The sequence below is a fragment of the Tachysurus fulvidraco genome, chromosome 2, assembly GCF_022655615.1.
Source record: "Tachysurus fulvidraco isolate hzauxx_2018 chromosome 2, HZAU_PFXX_2.0, whole genome shotgun sequence".
NCBI lineage: Eukaryota > Metazoa > Chordata > Actinopteri > Siluriformes > Bagridae > Tachysurus > Tachysurus fulvidraco.
In genome coordinates this window covers 38078180-38100226 of record NC_062519.1, presented here as the reverse complement: position 1 = coordinate 38100226, position 22047 = coordinate 38078180, and the positions used below count along the sequence as shown (strand labels likewise).

At 37.7% G+C, this 22047-nt stretch overlaps 1 protein-coding gene across 3 annotated transcripts in view; it reads right to left on the bottom strand.

Annotated features, from left to right (window-relative positions):
- The window catches only part of ano1a (anoctamin 1, calcium activated chloride channel a), a 37642-nt gene that overhangs the window by 2269 nt on the left and 13326 nt on the right, over positions 1–22047 (bottom strand). For 2 of the 3 annotated variants that reach the window (XM_027153195.2, XM_027153193.2), the window contains exons 6-24: positions 20954–21008; positions 20725–20776; positions 19721–19776; positions 19445–19486; positions 17755–17819; positions 15652–15786; positions 12077–12237; positions 10893–10975; positions 10699–10710; positions 10113–10193; positions 7875–7949; positions 6816–7017; positions 4706–4817; positions 3762–3819; positions 3564–3664; positions 2705–2847; positions 1827–1979; positions 1169–1221; positions 764–948 (exon numbers count right to left, since the gene is read on the bottom strand). In XM_027153195.2, the coding sequence (XP_027008996.2) occupies positions 764–948; positions 1169–1221; positions 1827–1979; positions 2705–2847; positions 3564–3664; positions 3762–3819; positions 4706–4817; positions 6816–7017; positions 7875–7949; positions 10113–10193; positions 10699–10710; positions 10893–10975; positions 12077–12237; positions 15652–15786; positions 17755–17819; positions 19445–19486; positions 19721–19776; positions 20725–20776; positions 20954–21008 (1824 nt within the window). The remainder of the gene's footprint in view (positions 1–763; positions 949–1168; positions 1222–1826; positions 1980–2704; positions 2848–3563; positions 3665–3761; positions 3820–4705; positions 4818–6815; positions 7018–7874; positions 7950–10112; positions 10194–10698; positions 10711–10892; positions 10976–12076; positions 12238–15651; positions 15787–17754; positions 17820–19444; positions 19487–19720; positions 19777–20724; positions 20777–20953; positions 21009–22047) is intronic. The other variant, XM_027153194.2, reaches the window with a different exon arrangement.

Below are 22047 nucleotides of genomic sequence, written 5' to 3'. Positions count from 1 at the left end.
ATAATATAAGCCGAGTCGTCCGAAAAATAAAGATTTTAAGATTATTACTCTGCATAATATTCAGTGTGTTTTTGTAACAATTTCCCTTGCTTGATCAATAGTCTTTCCGTCTGTCTGTCAGTCTATTTATCCATCTATCAAAAATAAATGCTATATATATGTATATGGTATAATAGCAATAATCCATTTATTTTTCAATCTTCAATTATGTTCAGTGTCTGTACTACTCCGTGTGTATATTGTGTAATGGATTAGAACACACACAAACACTCACACTCACACACCCACACACTCACAAACTCACACACCCACCCACCCACCCACCCACCCACACACACACACACACACCCTCACACACCCACACCCACACACACCCACACACACCCTCACACACCCTCACACACCCACCCACCCTCACCCACCCACACACACCCAAAACCGCACACACCCTCACTCGCCCATACACCCTCACTCGCCCATACACCCTCACTCACACACACCCTCACTCGCACACACCCATATACGCACACACACACATACGCGCACACACACATACGCGCACACACACATACGCGCACACACACATACGCGCACACACACATACGCGCACACACACATACGCGCACACACACATACGCGCACACACTAAAATCATAACCTGTTTTTGTGGTGGAACAATAAATAATAAACCCAGCATGTGCAATACTGAAATACAGCAACAAAGGTTGTCCTTGTTGTTGTCCTAAATGATTTCTGACAGCACCTGCAAACGTCCACTCTGTAGCCCAGGAACATCGGTTCCACCGGTTCTGTGTTCGGCTCAAAGTCGGTGACGTTGAAATAAGAGAGGGAGTGATTGACGAAGCCGTGCAACGTTCCGTCAGGACTGTACACGTACTGATAAACCAGTCTGGGAATGAAATCCGACGTGAAGGAGATCACAAACGCCTGAGGAGAAGAGAGAATGGCAAACATTGTTAAAGTGTGAGAGTCACTTTGTGAAACTCTCATTTGCATTTCTGGGTAGAAACCACAAGCGGCAACTGGCCAAACTGAGTACGAGCTTTATTTGACACTCAAATGACACACAATGTTTTTTAGTTTTTTTTTTTGTTTTTTTTTAACCGAAGGCTGTTGACAGTTTAATAAGAGAAACTCTCACACTTACGTTCACTATGACTGCCACTTTGCTCAGTCCTCTCAGAAGGTTGTACCAGATGCCTAAGGAAGAGTGATTGAAAAAAAAAAGTTTTTTTTACAGAGATCATTCTTTCATTTGAGCTATTTAACACACACTGACAAAATGACACGTCACTAAGAAGGCTAACACAAAGAGTTTGATACATTAACACTAGTATTTAATCATTTTATGATTCTGAATGTGAATCTATAATGGCTTAAAATAGAAGCCTTTATTTTGTTACATATACATTACAGCACACTGAAATTCTTTCTTCACCTATCCCAACTTTGGAGGTTGGGGTCAGAGAACAGGGCCAGACATGACACAGCATCCCTGGAGCTGAGAGAGTTAAGGGCCTTGCTCAAGGGCCCAACAGTGGCAGCTTGGCAACCCAGAGCCTTAACCATTTGAGCCACTTAAAAAAATTAACTTGGTTTGTATTAAATGATTAATGATGAATTAATGCTTAATCTTGGACAAGGCTTAGTCTTGGATCCAGAATCAAGACCCAGCAGTAGCGATGTGGCGTTTCCCACATCACCTTGTGTTGATACTCTTCACTGTTTTGTATATTCCATATTTACAGTAATCAAATCCTGTCAAAAAAGAACGGACTGAGAAAAGGCGTCGTTCAGATACTAACCAATGTCTTTGGCCTTAGCCGTTATCGGCCGCCTGTATTCTGTGACAAATTTCTTGGCGTCAAGGCGGATCTCGATGACATTGTTCAGGAGCGCAAACAGAGGAGCCAGAGGGAAGGACGCCACAAACAAGGTCACCATTCCAAACTGGATCACTAGATGATGAGGACAAAAACATAAAGCTTTATAAAACATTTCCAGTGAATAAAAGCTTACAAAAATAGCTTGGGGGGATCCAATCCATAATAAGTATCAAGTGCAGTTGATCAGATGTTTGGGGAAAGAGATCAAAAATGTGACAAGGCCAGGTCAACATATTCCCACAAGTTGAAATGTGCTGGAAGCAACATTCTTTTAGCGAGTGGAACAGTTTCTACTGCTCGAGCTTGTGATCTCACAGCGCTCCGCAGGAACCACAATGCCACGCTCTTAGCAGAAGGCCAACCCACGCTGCAGCAGAGAGAGAGACGAGAAAAAAAAGCTGCTTGGATTCTACAAGCTTGATTTTACAGCGCTAGTAGTAAGCAGACAGACATTTTCTGTCTGGGTTAGATAACATCATCCAAATCCACTCAAATGTAAAGGACAACCGAGGACAGAACGTGGAATATGTGCCACACAGACACTGACTCAACAGCCTCAATTCCTTACATCAGTCTGTGTTTACTAATAATAATGAATATAAAAATCCACATCCTGTCACCCACGATAAAATATACACTGATCAGGAAGGTGGATCTGAAAAGGAATGAGGATTGGGGAAAACCATTGTTCATATTGCAGTTGTTTCTTGCGTCTACATGTATGTGTGTGTGTGTGTGTGTGTGTGTGTGTGTGTGTGTGTGTGTGTGTGTGTGTGGGTGGGTGTGCAGTGACTCACTCATCTCCATATACTCTGGATTAAGGCCAACAAAGGGGTCGAGAAAGTGGTCTTTTTCATGCCGGGCAAGGGTGTTCTGAAACTCCTCTTCTTTTTTAGAGTCTCTCTTTGACTTAAGGCGACGAATCAGTTTCTTCAGTTTACTGCGACATAAAAATATACAGATCGTTCTAATCATCTCCAAGGTGATATAGATTTCTAATTCATTAGGCAAGGAATAAAAAATAACACAGAGTGCCATTATAGAGTAATAATAAACAAAATAAAAAGTGTTTATTTCTCTCTTTACACAGCAAATTGTCAGCAACTACAATACTTAATATTGTGCAATGCCCAGGACACAAATTGTAATAGTACCCAGACAAAAAAAAAAACAAAAAAAAAAAACAAGAAAACAAAACAAAACATGCAGCTTATGTTCATCAAAATCTGAAACATCTGCTGTAAAGTTTTGACAAATAAATAAAATAAAAGTCTCCTTACTGCAAAAGTTCGTTTTTATGCGTTATGTCTACCGTTGAAGTCTGTGACATGAGACTTATGTAAATTTTGGAATCACTTGTAAAAATGATAAGGTGTTCGAACAAGCGGATTGGATTTATATTACCCTGTGATATAAAGCTGCTCTTATAGGAAATGAGTACATGTGAATCAATGTTCAGTTCAGTTCAGTCCCTCCCTCTCTCCCTCCCTCACTCACTCACCTCACTACCTCCCTCCCTCATGTTCTCACTCAGTCACTCACTCACTCCTGACTACTTATAACTCATATTCATTGATGTGAAACGAACATGGTGGTGGTTTGATTGACAGCGCCCAGTAAATGCACGTGCGCATGCACACGGTAGCGCATACTCACGGAATGGCAATCTCAAACAGATTGTTCTGGATAAGCTGCTTGCCAAGCATGGTGATGCACAGCTGTATACAAAGCTCCATCAAGCAGCCAGCGTGAGCACACTACAGCAAGTGCAAAAACAGACAAATCAGTCCAATGTGAAAAAACAGTTGCTGTAGAAATAATACAATCTATGAATTAGCTTAAATAAACACACACCTCCTCCATTCGGTAATTCCCAATAACGTAGTAATAGTTGCCCGGCCGTCCAATGAGCCTGCAGGGATTGCACAGGAAGTCAATGTAAAAAACGATACATTAAACCGCCAACTTCAATGAGGAATAACGTGTCGTCCTACTATACTTATATCGTCCTTCAACAAACCGCTAATGTAAAGAAAAATCTGAGGCATGCGTATATACATGTGTTTTATCTTTAACGATGGGGCACATGTAGTATAAAAAACTGCTTTTTAATTTAAATTAGTTTAGATGTAGAACAACTTCTACAGCTTTTTTCCCCAACAGCAGTTACCATAAATCTTTGAATAATCACTTATAGGTTCTAACACGATTGCATATTCAAGTCTCATCATTTCTGATTTTCATTAATGTCGCTTTTGTTAAAATGGTTGAAATCCCTAATAAATCTATCCTAGTTATGTTTGCTATATAAACTATTTGTCAAATGTTAGCTAATCTAAAAACAGATGGATAAAAATTAAATATGATTAAAAATTAAAAGGTAGCATTTTTTCAATTTTTCTTGACACAAAGCACAGGTGCATTTTCTGTCAAGTGAAAACTTCAGGCTGAGATGAACATACCAGTCAAAACATGTTATAGGTATTCTGAGTTCATACAAAACACTTACACATGTGGCAAAAATTACAGATTCAACTAAATGGGGGGAAAGAAATGTAGATTTTTAGCTTATTTTTTTTTAAAGAAAATTGTTAGAAAAGCTACGAAAACACAAGAAGGTTGGCAGGTATGTTCGTAAATACTGTGTATTTGCGGTTGTACAGGTTAACAACACAACGTTAGGGGGCTGTATGGAGGAAAATATGTTAGTGTAATGACTGTTTTTAACTTCTGTATTTCTGGTTGTTATTATGTGATGGGCTGACAGGAAAAACATATTCACAGGTTTATGCTCTGACCTGCCTCTGAAGAAAGCCAGGTAGACAATTGGAGTGAAGGCGTTGGCAAACTTCAGGATGAAAGCCTTGAAAATCAGCCTCTCTTCAAAGCTTTTGTCTGTCTTGGGCACCTCTGATGAATTTCAAATAAGATCACACATCAAGACTGACATCAAACACAAGCTGAATTAATTTGATCTTTCAGGTCAAGTCAAAAAAAAAAATCTAAATGTCTACAACTCATCGTTCTATCAAGTGACTAGTAAAAATTGTGACTTAAAGTGATATTCAGCAAGGAATGTGGCAGCCTAGTGGTTAAATCCATGAACTACTGACAGAAAGTCATGAGTTTGAATCCCAGGTCCACCAAGCTGCCACTGCTGGGCCCCTGAGCAAGGCCCTTAACCCTCAATTGCTTAGTTGTATAAATTGAAATAAATTGTAAGTCACTCTGGATAAGAGTGTCTGCTAAATGCCAGAAATATAAATGTAAGTTGGTTGAGTTTCACTGAAGATAGTGATAAATACAGTCTCACTAAATGTCTAGCTGTTACAATAAAGTCTGTTCCCCTTTTGTTTTTGTTTTTTTTAAAATTTAGGATCTTCTAAAGATTCCAATTTTTCCATCTAGTTATTAACCTATGTCACTGAAGTCCCTTAAGGATTTTGTGTAGTTTTTTTTGTGGATTGTTTTTAATTGGCAAAATGTCAAGTGCTGGATTCTTATCTACCAATGAAAACATATATAATTACTCCTGTTTTACGCATGTGAATCAAAGAGGATGAACGCGTGTTGTGATGACACACATCACATGACATGTTTTGACACAAATCCGTGGAAAATCTTCGGTAATATCGCTCCTCTGAATGTTGGCTTGGGAGTTGACCAGATGTGGGAGGTTTTTCCTTTGCACCTAATATTATCTTAATGTATAACATTTCAAAATAACACTCTACTTTCTACAATTTTTCTGAACATCACTGTATTTTTCAATGACCACATATTAATCAAATAAGTCATAAGGTGATTTTCAGCATCATTAACCTTCAGCTAGTTTTATATCAGTGAGTTTTCTTTATGCTAGCTAATGTAGCTAAATGTTGATGTAGCTAACATCGGGGAATGTTTCCTCACTTGAAGCTTTTACTTTCGTGACTCTCTTTCTTGAAGTTCATATTTTAAAGTGCATTTAAAATTTGATACAGTTCTACTTTAAGACGAGGGAAGGATTTGAAGCTTCTACTAGAAGATTTGTTTTGGTGAGTGACTGATATTTTACCTGAGGAAAGATTTGTTTTGAATCCTATTCAGAGACTGAAGTTTGTTTGTTTTTTGTTTTGTTTTCTGAAAACACATTAAACTGAAGCTAAAGGAATTTGAAAATCCAGAACTCAAGTCATACAGCTATTCCAGAAGTTATGAAGTAGATGTGTTCGACGACCACATCGGAACTAGAAAATATCGCAAGTAGAACCATGACCTATCTTACTCAGGAGTCTTAAAGAATGGTGATCAGTATGGGGTAGGATACTGTAATTTGTTAATAATCTATGTAACAAATCACAGTACATTTAACTAATGCAATCTAATAGAACGTTTGTTTAATAAATAATGCCAGCCTCTAGAAAAACATTAACAATGGATGTCACCCTAAAATGAAATGGCTAAAGCTATTTAGCATTGAAGGAATGTGAAAGCCTAGTGTTTAAGGTACTGGTCTACCAATCGTAATGTTGACCGTTTGAATCCCAGGTCCAACAAACTAACACTGCTGGGCCCCTGACCAAGGCCCTTAGCACTCAATTGCTCAATCGTATAGTAATGTAAGTCTCTCTGGATAAGGGTGTCCGCTAAATGCCGTAAAAGCAAATGTTTCGCATCGCGAGTATTGTACTCACCAAGATTCTGTCTGACGTCTGCATACTGTCGGAAGAAAAACATGCACGCTCTAACATTGAAACAAAACCTCACTAGCGAGTCCAACGTATCCCACCACATAAGCTGCTACGATTGCCTGCCGCGCGAAAGGTACAATATTTTATACTATTTTGTCGTATCACTATTGTCCATCGTAACATAAAAAAATCATAAGTCTTAGAGTATCTGTATATCTAATCTGTATATACTCACCTAAAACCGTGAGCCAGCGTGCCACAGTTCCGTAGATCTCGTCCATGATGATGATGATTATGAGGTTGATGACAGCTGCCGTGGTTTTTACCGTGGCCCGAATGTTTGAACGGAATGGGGAGGAGGAGCTCATGTGTAGCGCTGTCTTGATAGAAATCCTGTACAGGACCACTCCAAATACAATGGCGACGGTCACGCAAACCTATACAGAGCAAAGATATTGGATATAAATAGAAATGGCAAGAATATATATTACTGCATTATACATTTTAGTTTTATAGATCAAAACACAATTCTAATAAATTACAACTTAAGTAATTAATCGTATGGAATAGTTTATATCTATGTTTTTGTTTTATATACAACAAATATATTTTGTGTCAAAATGTTTCCCTAAATCAATTAAAAATATATGATTTAATACTGTACATCAAAAAACATTATACAATCTCTCTCTTTTCTCTATCACTCACTCACTCACTCACTCACTCACTCACTCACTCACTCACTCACTCACTCACTCACTCACTCACTCACTCACTCACTCACTCACTCACTATCTATCTATCTATCTATCTATCTATCTATCTATCTATCTATCTATCTATCTATCTATCTATCTATCTATCTGTCTGTCTGTCTATCTATCTCTGTTGCTGCAGCTTTCTATGTTTCTCTTCTCTCTCTCTCTCTCTCTCTCTCTCTCTCTCTCTCTCTCTCTCTCTCTCTCTCTCTCTCTCTCTCTGTGTCTCTTCTTTCTTTTAGTGAAACTGAACCCAATATCAAGCAGTTAAAAGTCTTTAAATCTTTGAAAAACTGTTTCTAAAATCATTAGAAACACAGATATGAAAAATGAGATTTGTTTGCCATCACATTCCCTTCTTCTCTATTTACATTCTAACATACTAACACACTTGTCATGAGGAAAAATCATTTTGGTATGATTTTTATGATGATATTAACACCTGAAATTAACGTGAGAGCCAATATCCAGTGCTAATTTACACAACAGATTATATGTTCATCACGTGTTTAGCCCGGAGGGAAGGATTAACATACCAAGAAGAGCATCATGATAAGGATGGTCATGTAAGCAGACAGCCTGTCTTTGCATGTCAGCTTGTGATGTCCAGGCTGAAATAGAGGAAAAGTTAATTTTTAATGATAAAATAGTGGAGGAAACCAGAGAACCTACAGGATTGGACTTAGCAAAGCACTGCGAGAACCTGCAAACTCCACAAACAAAGGATGGAGGCAGGGATTGAACCTCCAACCATTACATAAATTACAAAAGACAAATGAATGGAGTTACTTTGAAATTTTACTAAAAGAAATAAAAACCTTTTCTATACATAATATATTAATTTTTGCTCATTTTCATGCTAATAATTGTGGACTTGACTGTAGTGCACTACATAGTGTGGAATTTAAGCCCTAGGCATTGCATTTTTGTATTTGAGATTGAGCAGTGTCTGTGTGTGTCTGTCTGTGTGTTAGTGTCTGTGTGTGTATGTGTGTGTATGTGTCTGTGTGTGTATGTCTGTGTTAGTGTCTGTGTGTACTGTATGTGTGTGTGTGCATGTGTCTGTGTGGGTATGTGTCTGTGTGTGTCTGTTTGTCTGTTTGTATGTGTGTGTCTGTGTGTATATGTGTCTGTGTGTGTATAGAGTATGTGTCTGTGTGTATGTGTCTGTGTGTATACAGTATGTGTCTGTGTGTGTATGTGTCTGTGTGTGTGTGTGTCTTTGTGGGTATGTGTCTGTGTGTGTGTGTTTGTCTGTGTGTATATGTGTCTGTGTGTGTATGTGTATATGTGTCTGTATGTGTATATGTGTCTATGTGTGTGTGTCTGTGTGGGTATGTGTCTGTGTGTGAGAGTTTGTCTGTCTGTAAGTGTGTGTCTGTGTGTGTACATGTGTCTGTCTGTGTGTATGTGTCTGTGTGTCTGTCTGTGTGCATGTGAAGTCTGTGTGTGTGTGTGTGTGTGTCTGTCTGTGTGCGTGTTTATGTCTGTTTGTATGTCTGTTAGTGTGTGTGTTTGTCTTTGTGTGTTTTTCTGTCTGCACGTGTGTCTCTCTCTCTTAATCCTATAGATTAAAACCTCTAATGTACAACTTTTAGTAATTAATCGTATGGAATAGTTTATATCTATGTTTTGGTTTTATATACAACAAATATATTTTGTGTCAAAACATGTTTTAATAATGTACATTAAAAAACATTATACAATCTCTCTCTCTCTCTCTCTCTCTCTCTCTCTCTCTGTGTATGTGCGCGTGTGTGTGTGCGTGTGTGTGTGTGTGCGTGTGTGTGTGCGTGTGTGTGTGCGTGTAAACTCTGTCCAAACAGAAGCTTTTCAGCTGTGACTCATCATGCAGTCAGAACTCATTTCAGCATAAACACAAGTTAGGTTCACATTATCTGAGACACACATGACACAGTGAAACAGGAGGCTTTCTGACCACATAAGAGTGGTCAGTTCATAAAGAGAGAGATGCAACACTGGATACGTCCCAGTCAGTTTATCAAATGGGTGAAAATTAAGATAATGGTGCAGAGAGGGTGAAGGTGAGTCAAAGCTCATGAAAAAAGTTTAGAAGCAACGATGATACAGCGTCCGCTGAACTCCTCACTAACAGCTGAAAGGTTACCATTTAAAAATCCAACCACCTTCGCAGAACCACTGGTGTGCCATTAAGTCAAGCGTTTATTCGTCACGTGCTTTAAAGGCAGTTAACCTTGTGTTTTAATCCAGGGGTGGAACAGCTGTACTATTTTATTTAATGGGTGCAAACATGGTATAGTTTAATTTATATATGATAATATTTCTTCTTCAGTCACAAAAAATGCCACGAAATTTCAGTCAGGAAAAATGTCACAGTTTTGATAGAAATGCAAAAAAAAAAAAAAAAATGCAAAAGATGATGATGATGATGATGATGATTAAATACAAAGAAACACATTCTTACATGTAATTTTTATATAATAGTTCTTAGTTTTTTAACAGTTCTATAATAGCATCTCAAAGGTGCTAGAGATCCCCCGAGTTTAATTCCATTAAGAGTAAAGAAAACTTTAATTATAAATATAATGTGTAAAATCTAAACTTTATTACACTGAAATAATCTTGAATTTTTGTATTTTATTAATCTTCCTATTATTCTTTATATTAACCTTTTGTTCTATGTTTATGTTCTGTAAAGCTGCTTTGAGACAATGTCAATTGTAAAAAGCACTATACAAATAAATAAATTTGAATTGAATTGAAATCATTTAAAAAAAAAGATTTCTCCATACCATTAGAGTTTCACCGCTTTTCTTTTCTTTCTTCATCCTCTTCATTCTGACGTGAAACTCGTACTCTGGTCGCGGTTGGCTCTGGAGATGACAGCACAATTGAAAATGTGCATGAGGCTTTGACACCCAGTTCATCCAAACAAGTGATTGGTGAAAGAGTCAAGTGCATGATGACAAATTTAAATGGAGGAATTCTGCCAAAAGCGCCATGTTAGAATTTAGTGAGCATGACACGAACACAAAGGCATCCACTAGACATTCAGTGCAGTTATTCTGAGTGGCATTCTCAGTGTACTGTAACGGTAACAGTGATGCAGTGCTCTGAGTGACAGACAATGGACGGTGAGCTGCTTTTGACCGTAGCCGCAGGAGAATAGGAGCCTCCAAACCCCTACACGGTGATGTGGATTAAGAGTGTAGGGATTTTAAGCAACCTATCCCCTAAACAAACGTTATAGACCACAGCAAAAAAATTAAAAACATAAAACAAAACGATGACAGGACGTGAAGACACACGAGAGTAAGTGTCCGAGCTACTATGCAATGGCTAAGAGTGGTGTTAGAATTCAATAGCGTAAATCCAAACCTTATTTTCTTCCTGCACAAGACACACAAACAAAATTAAGCATTATCAGATGCTTTCATTCCCCAGACAAGACAGCGCTTCAGGATTAAATCAATAGCTGAAAGTGACTGGTGGGGGGAAAAAACCCAAAACAAAACACGGAATTGATTCTCGAATCTGGGTTTTTAATTTCCGTGTCAGATTGAACAACAAACCTCCTCGTCTTCAAGGCCTGTCAGGTCCCAGATGTAATTAAGCCTCATCTGTCTCCTCTTCCAGTGCTCCATAAACGTTGTGGCTGCAGAACATAAAGACGGTAACTTCAATTAACGGTTCTGACCAATCTAGTCTTTTTAGCCCATTTTACTATTGATTTCAGCATAAAGTATAGGTTTATAACATGATTATTATGACTCAAATAATAGACGCAGTGTGTCTTGATGATATGAAAGTGATTCCAGGAGCTGTTAGCGAAACAGGGAAATAGTTGCTTTAGTCTTTTATAGCCTGGAGATAAAAATGGGCAAAATCTTTGAGGGAAAAAAAAAGCTGTCAATTCCAGTGACATTTCCTAAGAAGAGAAACATCCGTAAGGAAGCGATAAGCCGTGGATATGACAGCAGAAAAAGATTTAACTGTTTGAAAGTCAAAGTTCAAAATCATGACACACAAGGGGAGAGAGAGAGAGAGAGAGAGAGAGAGAGAGAGAGAGAGAGATAGAGTGAGAGCAAGAACGAGAGTGATATACTTTATAGAGTGAGAGATGCAGAGAGAGATACAGAAAGAGACCGAGAGAGATAGAGATACAGTGCGAGAGCGAAAGAGCGCAAGCGATGTAGAGAGAACAATGAGAGAGATAAAGAAAGAGAGGGAGGGAGATAGAGATACAGAGATATAGAGAAAAAGATAGCGAGAGATGTAAAAAAAAGATGCAGAGAGAGCGATAGAGAGAGTGATACAATGAGAGGTGCAAAAAGATACAGAAAGAGAGAGAGAGATAGAGAAACAGAGCGAGAGAGATGCAGAGAGAGATACAGAAAGAGAGATAGAGATACATAAAGAGACAGAGTGAGAGGAAATGAGATAGATAGAGAGAGAAATACAAAGACAGAGAGAGATACAGAAAGAGAGAGATACAGAAAGAGAGACTATTGATAAGAACAGGATTTCCTGTTGTAATGCATGCAGCCAACACAACCATCTAATCTGTACATAATACAGAATCATGATTCACTACAAAACCTCTTGCATGTAGCCACTAAGACGGAGAATAATTGATGATATCGAACATCTCAGTAGCTAGAGCCATTTTATCTTCTTACAACGCTTTCATCCTATTTATATTGATTATGCAAGAATAAACTTGGAACTTAAAAAGGCATGTTAGAAAGGCCCTCACCCCAGAGCGCCATGAAGATGGAGAAGACGACGGTGGCCGCATTGTCGAACAGGTGGCTGGCCCTGGCAGTGCCGCAGGCTTCTACCAGCTTCCAGTAGCTGCATGCACGATCACACAGCGGGCACATGGTGATGTTGTTCCTTTCATCACAGATCTCCATACTGAAGCATGTGGATAAGCAGATCAGCAGCATGTTATCTCTGTACTGAAAATTACTATTCCATTAGATATTGGTTTAAACAAGGGGAAAAATGAAATAGCAGGAACATTTAAGCAGATTTACTGTACACTCTGAATTTGGAATTATGATGAGGGCAATTTTCGACCATAACGTATTCCCTTTCTTTTAAGGTTTCTTCCTCATTCTGTATCACCTCACTACTGTCACCTTTGGCTTCGTCATAAGGGATCAATTTAAGTTTAAAAGCATATGGCAGGCGTCCTTATAAAGAGCGACAGACAAATTGATTTGGAGTTTCCATCAGTGAATACATTAACGCTTTTTCACTAGTTCACAGACTTAGGAAACCATCAACCAAAACTCTGTTCAGGGTATTTTTTTATTATTTAAAAAAAAAAAAAAATTAAAATAAGTGTTAGTTGAAGTGTTTCAGCTGTTCAGACATCTAGGGGAAGTTCATTCCACCACCTCGGTGCCATGGCATTAAAGAATTGATTGTATACCTACCTCTTACCCTGAAAGACAGAGAGACCAATCAAGCAATGCTACAGTATTAAGCTGTTTTGTGACAATTTTTGTCGTTAAAAGTGATACACAAGTTAAAATAAACAGATTTTTTTTAACATATACAATTTATTCATCATGTAATTTTCATAATAAATTAGTCAAGGTAATGCAAGATTGTATGTTTGCACTGGATTTCGCCACGAACAGGACCTCAGCTAGCACAAGTCGTTACTTTATTTATAAGCTGCCACTTTTACCCCAAGTATACACTCAAACAACTCACACACTTCTTTGCCATTTTCAATATTAAAAAAAAGGAAACATACTTCAATTTCATAACCCTGAAAGTGAATCAGCATTCACAAAGGATTAACGCAAGACACGCTGTTCTAAATACAAAATGTCACGCATTTAATTGTTGCCACTGTCAAAAGATGTCAGCTCTAGTGTTGTAGGCAAGACTGACCTTTCTTCACAATGTTTCTATGTCTCTCGTTCCACTCAAATAAAAAAAGGCCTACATGTTAAAACGACATCTTTTAACGACATCTTGTTTTGTTTGTACAGACTTTTCATTTTGATTAAAAATACATCATGAAGATGGCAAGCTCTTCTTAGATGCATCAAGACGTCACTTCACAAGTTTAAATCAAGCTTTAAATTGCTTGGCTGTACTGGAATTAGCTTCATGAGCAGATATGTTTTTTGCCTAAACATTCAAATAATTAAAAAAATATTATACCGTATAATATAATAAATACAATATAATGAATTAAATTATTATTATTTTTTAAAAATATTTTAAACATTCAGATATAAGGTTTTATAAAGTTTTTTTTTAGCTCCATCATATAAATGTTCTTCACGCTCTATTTTACATATTATTATTAAAGGTTTGTTGAGATAAAAATTCTCATGACATTAAAAATTGGGTAAAAATCTATGTTTTTAGACCATTTGTGCTTTTTTTGTGTAAAACTAGTTGCATTAGCAAATTTGCAAACAAATGACATATTTGAACTACTTTCTATGATCGCTGAAAGCGCGGCGAGGAATTTAGCTGAACGCGTCTTACGATGATGTCACGTGATGCGTCTCTGCCCAAATCTGCAAAAAAAAATCGCTGGACATTTTTAAACATTGCAACAGAGTTTGATTGATATTGTATTAAGTTCTGCAGGTGTAAAAACATTTAGTTCAGCTGAATTCTCTGTGTGTTCCGAGGTGACTTGCTAAACTTAGATGTTTCATAGCCACAACAATAGATTTTGTGAAAATTAATATGGTAGGTTCCTTAGTTACGAATGTTCCCAACAATTAATTATTAATTTATTTTTGCACATAATTATGGCTTCGAGTTACACTGTAATAACTGTAATAAATATGTACTAAATAATTACGTAAGACATTCAGAGCTCTTTGGTTTTTGGGTCTAGTTTTGAACTCCATAAATCTAAATCTTTGACAATTCACTTCATATACACAGCTTTATGCATATGAGCATTTAAAAGTTTTACATATTTACATAAATACACTGTGAGATATCTAATAAGGCCACCTTCTGTCTCCAGATAAAACCCTGCATTATCATCAGCATACGATAATTAATACAGTGTAGAGAGATAGAGTAATAATTTATAATCACACACTCTGGTGTCACCCAAATGAGAATGGGTTCCCTTTTCATTCTGGTTCCTCTCAAGATTTCTTCCTCATATCATCTAAGGGAGTTTTTCCTTTCCACAGTTACCTAAGGCTTGCTCATTGGGGATAAATAGGGATAAATGCAAATAAATTGACATCAAAATTTGAAAGCTGCCCAAATGTCCATATATAAAATAAAACTGAATCGAATTGAATAATATATATTCTATTTTACATATTCTACCTTATCTATTATGCAATATATGGGAATTATATTAATCTTCACCTCAGTAAGACCGATGTATGCCTCTATATAGCTTATGAAGATATGCAGTTATCTTTGTATCAGAAATTTATATATATATTCTAGTGTATTAAATTTTATTTGTATTTTGATGTCTTGGGATCCGTTACTGCACTTTTCTGTTCGTATTACCACGTTCCGTTCTGTGGCCGAAAAACCAAAAAGAAAGAAAGGCCTGACGGAAAATAATAACCTGGCATCAAATAAGTTGTTAGTGCAGTAGGTCTCTGTACAATAACACATTAGTATTACAGTAAAAGAAGTATTCATTGGTGCTGTGAAAGCTTCAGACGATAAAAGGATACCAGGCATCCAAGTCCTCATCCATTCACACGTAGTTAATCTCTGCCTTAAGTGCAGCTCCAAAGTGCTGCGTATTCAGCGCGTATGCTTGAGAACTATCATTAAAGTCTACATTAGTGTCCATTATGACTGCAGACGACTGTATAACTGTATAACTTTTGTCCATCTAATTACAACCTGTTTGGAAATCCATCAGGAGGCCAGCAGAGTAACTTACTGTCAGTTCGATGGATCAGTGAGTTTTACCTGCATAACTGCTTCCTTGATGACTTTTATTTTTTACTTCTTTGCCTGCTTTAGCTAATTAAAAGCCCTAGGGCACTTGGCAGTTCTGTAACAACCGTTATTGGGCATGGTTTCTTACTGATTCAGACATGTTCTGTGCTATCAGCACTCATGCGTGTCTATGCTGCGTGTGAGAACATGGGTGGAACCTGCTCAACTGGAACATTGAAAGTGTATAGCCAAATATTAGCACCTGACATACCTGTGCCACTCATTAGGCACACTGCAGGAGTGTAGGTTGAGTACAAATCTACAAACTTGTTAACAATTACAGTGATGCGTTGTGGTGACACGGATGTGTATTTTCCCTTAGATGACTCATGCGACTTGTTTCTGTCTGACAGGACTGACCTGGGAATGTCTGAATCCACAGTGACACAGCCGTACAAGAAGACGATGACACCGATGATTGCTGCTGGGATCAGCATCTGAGTGTACACACCCAACCAGGCAAAGTACAAGCCAATTTTCTCTCCAAAATACTTCCTGTGTGTGTGTGAGAGAGAGAGAGAGAGACAGAGAATGAGGGTAGTCCGGGTGGGATCGGGGTCTGGGGTATCCTCAAGATTGAATATTCTTATTTACAGTGTTCCCTGTACGACCAAAACAGATAATGCAGTCTCCACCTTTGCTCTATGTTCCTTTCTCACACCTTCATTCATTAGTTAAAAGAAAGCATTAGAATTGAACCAAAGGTGCTTAATATGGCAGGGGGTCATTAACCCCAAATAATGTACAGCTACACCTACCGTATAGGATATTCAGCTATATAAAAAGCCATGAGATTTTACAACCTTACAAGGGAGTTATGTGAATTCATTGGTGAAAAACAGCAATCGGGAGATGGATTAAAAAAAATCTAAGGGAACACTATAAAGAGAATAAACAACCAGTGGAGAAATGATGGTACAACAGTGCCATTACTAAGAACAGGACATCTCGATAAAATTGTAGAGAAGACCAGGAAAAACTAGTCAGGAAGGCTGCCAAGAGGCCTACAGCAACATTAAAAGAACCGCAGCAATTTCTGTCAAGTAGTGGTTGCTCCCTGCAATTCTTCATATGTCTGGGTTATTTCCGTCTGGGTGGCAAGAAAGAAACATCCAGTCTTCTAAATGTTCTGATGAGAACAGCGTTTTGGCCATAATACCAACAGATTCTGTATATAACATGCACACACAGACACACACAGACACACACACATATACACATATACACACAGAGACACACAGACAGACAGACACACACACACACACACAGACAAACACACAGACAGACAGACAAACACACACACACCGAAACAACATAATCTCCACAGTGAAGCATGGAAATGGTAGCATCATTCATTGTGAATGCTTTTCTCGAGCTAGAACTAGAGCTTTAATTAAATCAGGAAGCAGGGAATCATGAATAGATCCAAATACTAATCAATTCTGTTGCAAAACCTTAAGACTTCTGCTGAAACAAAAGCCAAAATCCTGATCTAAATCCAGTCAAATATCTGTGGGGTAACCTAAAGAGGGTTGTGTACAGGAGCTACCTAGACAATCTGACAGAATTAGAATGCTTTGGCAAGAAGGAACGGCGAAACATCGCCACGTCAAGATAACTAAATAGACTGAATAACACTGAATTTATTTTATTTATTTAACCTTTATTTAACCAGATTAGTCTCATTGAGATATATAATCTCTTTTATAACACTGAATAATGACTTGTAATATTAAAAATGCTAATAACCTTTGCTTTAGTCTTATATTTTGAGAATTCTGACATGCTGAATTTTGACAGAATATAACTAACAACAAAATATTCTATGGCAGAAAAAAATAATTATGGCATCATCCTCCAATTATTATTATTATTATTATTATTATTATTATTATTATTATTATTATTATTATTATTATTATTATTTGTTGTTACTTTTATTTCTATTATTTATTATTGTTCAAATTATTATTTTGTGACAATTTGATTTTTATCTTGATTTTTAATTTATTTTGTTTTTGTTTTTATTAATTCATTTTCATAAATTCATAAAATATCTGTTAGTCTCCATTTTAAATAAAAGAAAAATACAGTGGCTGTAAAAATCCAGTTACAGTATCCTGACAACCTTTAGCTATCTGTGATCAGATGTCCTACACCACAGTAATTATCCATACTGCCGGGGTGGGCGGGATCACATTACTCACTCCCCTGTCAATTGTGGGTGTCTATGAGCTCATGTTTGTGAAGTTAGTGGTTCTTCTGAGTAGATCGTCCTTCCTGTGACATAATGATGCATGGGGAGCAGTTTAAAAAAAAAAAAAAAAGATGAAGTGGTTTCATGTGTCTCGGAAAAAGCAATTTTTCTTAGCCTTTATTCTCACTGACCAGTTGCTAGGGCTTTCTGTTTTGTCCAGGAAGAATTCAAATAAATGACCTGATTCTGTCTTTAGTAGTTCTTACCTGATCAGTCCGATGGGCTGGAATTTGTAGAAGAGGCTGTATCTCGCCCACTGCTCGTACAGCACCTGCATTGAAAATGAATGGAATTCAGCTGTTAATCAATCGAATGCAATTATGCCACTTGTCAGGAAAGCAGGCATGCCGTGATTAAACTCCCACGTGTAATGGGAATTAGGAAACGAGATCTAAACTAACAGAGATGGATTCATAACAACAACAACGGCAACAAGAGAAAAAACATTTCAATGTGGCATTCAGTCTCTAATGGACTTCACGCCCGGCAAAGTCTAGCACATGATGTATGAAGTGAAATAAACCAGACATGTTCATTGTGCAGCTGCTCGGCCAATAGTGCTATGCTTCATGCACACTGACTGCACATAAGTGTATCAACAAGCCATTAAGGTGCAATTTTTGGGCAAAACAAATCATCGCAAATACTCCACAGACAAGCCAATAAACAAGGAAATGACATAACTGGAGAGATTCATAAATCTCTTTGATTTTGTCTGCATTGAAAATCCCTCTAAGCATGTTTACAGGAATTACTCTTGGCAATACATTGCTTCACCACTAACACGCCAACACGCGTGTTGACGCACAGCTCACAGATGGTGAAGTGGGAAATTATACTGTTGCCTTGGTGACACTCACACACTGATAATTATGCCTCGTTGAAAGCAGAGATCTCGTCCAAAGCCACACTGGGCCGCCCCTGACAAGGCCTCAGTCTTCGCATGAGCACATTTATATTTTGCTCAATGCAAATTGAATTAAAAATCATCAGCAGGTCCGATTTGCAAAACGGATTTTGGTGCAGATTGAGAAGTATAACAGCTCTCAGTATACTTGATAAGTTGGCATATATTCTCATTTAAAACACTTCATAAGTATTTACACCTTTCATCATGAAACTCAAGTGGTAAATGAAAAATTTGCAGTAAATGGAAGAACGTTGGTGATTTTTTTGTCAGGATCTGTCTAGATGGAAGAACGTTGGATTTTTTTTTAAAATAACAATGAATTCACTAAACGCTTTAACATTCACACCTCCAAAGTCAATAACATTACATGCCCACTGATATCAGTTTTCCACGACTTCTGCATTGTAAAGTAGCTGCATTTGTTTTTGGCTGCGATTTGCCATTTCATGTGCAATTATTTCTAACATGTCAGTTATTATAGCAATGAATTAAAGAGTAATGTAAAGTAAATAACTGATTTCCTTATTCTTCTATTGAATATACTGTAATTACCTTTGTTGCTGTCCTCCATTGATGTTTTGAAATGTTACGAACACCGCTAATGACAATGATGACTGTGATATGTGTGTTAAAGTATGTTGGGAAAATGCCACACAAATTCCAGTCTGCCCACAGTCATTCATGCCTCTTGAGCAATAATGAAACATGAGCACACATCAACGTGGCTCAGGTCTGATTTGGAGACACATTGTTGACCTTCATATAAAGTTGGTAATGTGAATGTAACCTAAAGATGTGATGTTTTGACCAAGGGCTCCGAACAATGATAAAGTGGACACAAGACTAATCATTTCAGTGTGTAATCAGAAATCGGAAAGAAATCTTTAAACACAAACGAACAAACAATAAATAATGAAATAAATAAATAAAATATTCTGTATAAATAAAAAGTCAATGTCTCTAGAGTTATATTTAGATTTCCTTACCTTTCTATCATTTGGTTCAGCGTCAACACCCTCAATTTCTCCCTGTAATAGGGACAGAATATTATTACACCTTCAGCTCGCTATCTCTCACACACACACGCACACATACACACACATTTAACAAGTGAAAACACCTTGACACACAAGAAAAAGGACATGGGATGATTATCAGCATCATGACACAGTAGAATTGCAGTGGACTGTGGTAAAAGTTACAAGATCTAAATTAAGTATTTTGAAACATGTTAAACAAAACACTACGATTCCATTACTTACATCATGTAGAGTGTAGGCTGAGGTGTAAACTCCATGAGCGATGAGTGTGTTAATGCCTACAGAGATGATGTTTCAGTTACACACTACAAATTCTTGTCACAAATATGCTTTATTTATTTATTTATTTATTTATTTATTTATTTATTTATTTATTTATTTATTTATTTTAAAAATGCTATTCATATTATGCTTTTATTAAAGAGAGTGATGGCATAGACGACAGATGGACAGATTTGGAAACTGATAACACTGGACTAAAGACTATAGTACTAAATCACTGCTGCATCGCTGTCTTCGGAGGGAAAATCCCAACGCTTCGCTAGGTAGTCAAACATCGTGTACTGTTAGTGTTACAGGAAATCGACCAAAGCGCAAATTAAAGTGAAAGTGACGTGACATACGGCTAAGTATGGTGACACAAACTCAGTTCTCTGCATTTAACCCATCCAAAGTGCACACACACAGCAGTGAACACACACACACACACACACACACACCGTGAACACACACCCGGAGCAGTGGGCAGCCATTTATGCTGCAGCGCCCGGGGAGCAGTTGGGGGGTTCAGTGACTTGCTCAAGGGCACCTCAGTCGTGGCCGGCCCGAGACTGGAACCCACAACCTTAGGATTACGAGTCAGACTCTCTAACCATTAGGCCACGACTTGCCCATAAACCAACATCCATGATTTAAGTAAAACTCAGAAATTGATTCTAAAATAAATCTATGCAAGTCATTCAGGGTGGATGTTTTCTTTAAGTTTTAGCTCATACTATACCGGCTGTGGTGCTTTTTAGCATTCTGTATGCACAAGCAAAGGATTTGGGCACAATTCTATGATTTCTCTTCATTTTCTTTGGGCTTTATATATCGTTTTGGTTTGAGACCTTTGCTACCACTCTATGAGGTGATGGGATAGAAGTCTTAGCAAACTTTACTAGCTTTACTTCTGAAATGGAGACGAGATGGATATGTGCTTCTCAAAATGAGATTATAGCACTTACCCATGATATCCTTCACTCCTATGCACTTTACTCGCTTTATGATCTCACACACCTGAAACGAGAGAATGTGCACAACAGACAGGAAGAACTTTCGGTACACTCCTCGTATGATTCTGTCCAAGATTCAAGCCAGGCTACAGAATAAAGTTTTGAGGCTTGCGTTTTATTTTTGTACAGTGTGTATCGACTGTCTTATAAGAAAGTGCAGTAGCGGTTGGTCGATACTCACGATTGAAGCACGGATTTTACTGTCGAAGAAGGAATCTCTATCTGAGAGATCAAACCTGTGAAGAAAGATGATATATTAATGGGAAAGGTTTATTCAGCTTGACGGCTTACTATTCAGGTTAATTTAAACCATTTATAGGCAGATAATCCCACATCTATGATGAAGACACTAAGACAGCAGAAAGACACTCAGACACTAAGTGGCTCATGACCATAGATGTTGGTGGGGCAGGAAGACAATAATAATGACGTGACCTCAAACATCTTGACGTCACTCTGCTGTTATTTAGTGAATTGTTAAAACCACCATTGTTCATCTGTGTTAAATAGAATAGGTGTGTCTCCTGAATAGCTAATATTATCAGTTGGCAAGTTTCAATAAAGTTTCCAACCAAACTAAATATAAAAAAAGCACAAAAAAGTATTGAAACGAGAACAAAAAACGCATAATAAGAATTCTTTTTCTTAGCCTTTGTGTGGGAAACAAGATCCCTGTGGTGTGCACATATTTCTGATGTATAGATATTTATTCATTACATAATCCTCCTTTCTCTCGCTTAGACCATGTGATGTACACTAACCGAGCACTTTATTAGGAACACGATACCAATACTAAACGGATAGAGCGTCGTTTTTCCTCTCAAAAGAGCCTGAATTCTTCACGACAAGGATTCCACATGATGTTGGAAACGTTATCTAGTGACCAGGAAGGCCACTGAAGGACACTCAACTCATTGTCATGTTCATAAAACCAGTTGTGAGATGACGTTTGCTTTGGGAAGAAGCCATTAGAAGATGATACATTATGGCCATGAAAAAATTAACATGATCAGCAGCAATACATAGACTGTAACATTCAAGAGATGATTGACTTTCCCCCACATTACACCACCTCTACCAGCCTGGAATGTTAACACAAGGCAGGTTGGTTACAAGGATTCATGCTATGTCGTACCCTACCATCTGTGTACCTCGTCAGTGTTTTGATGTGATTCATCAGACCAGGCTATGTTTTATTCCAGTCTTTCTCTCTCCAGCTTTAGTGAGCTCACGGTGCTCGCTGAAGCCTCGGTTTCCTGCTCTTAGCTGACAGAA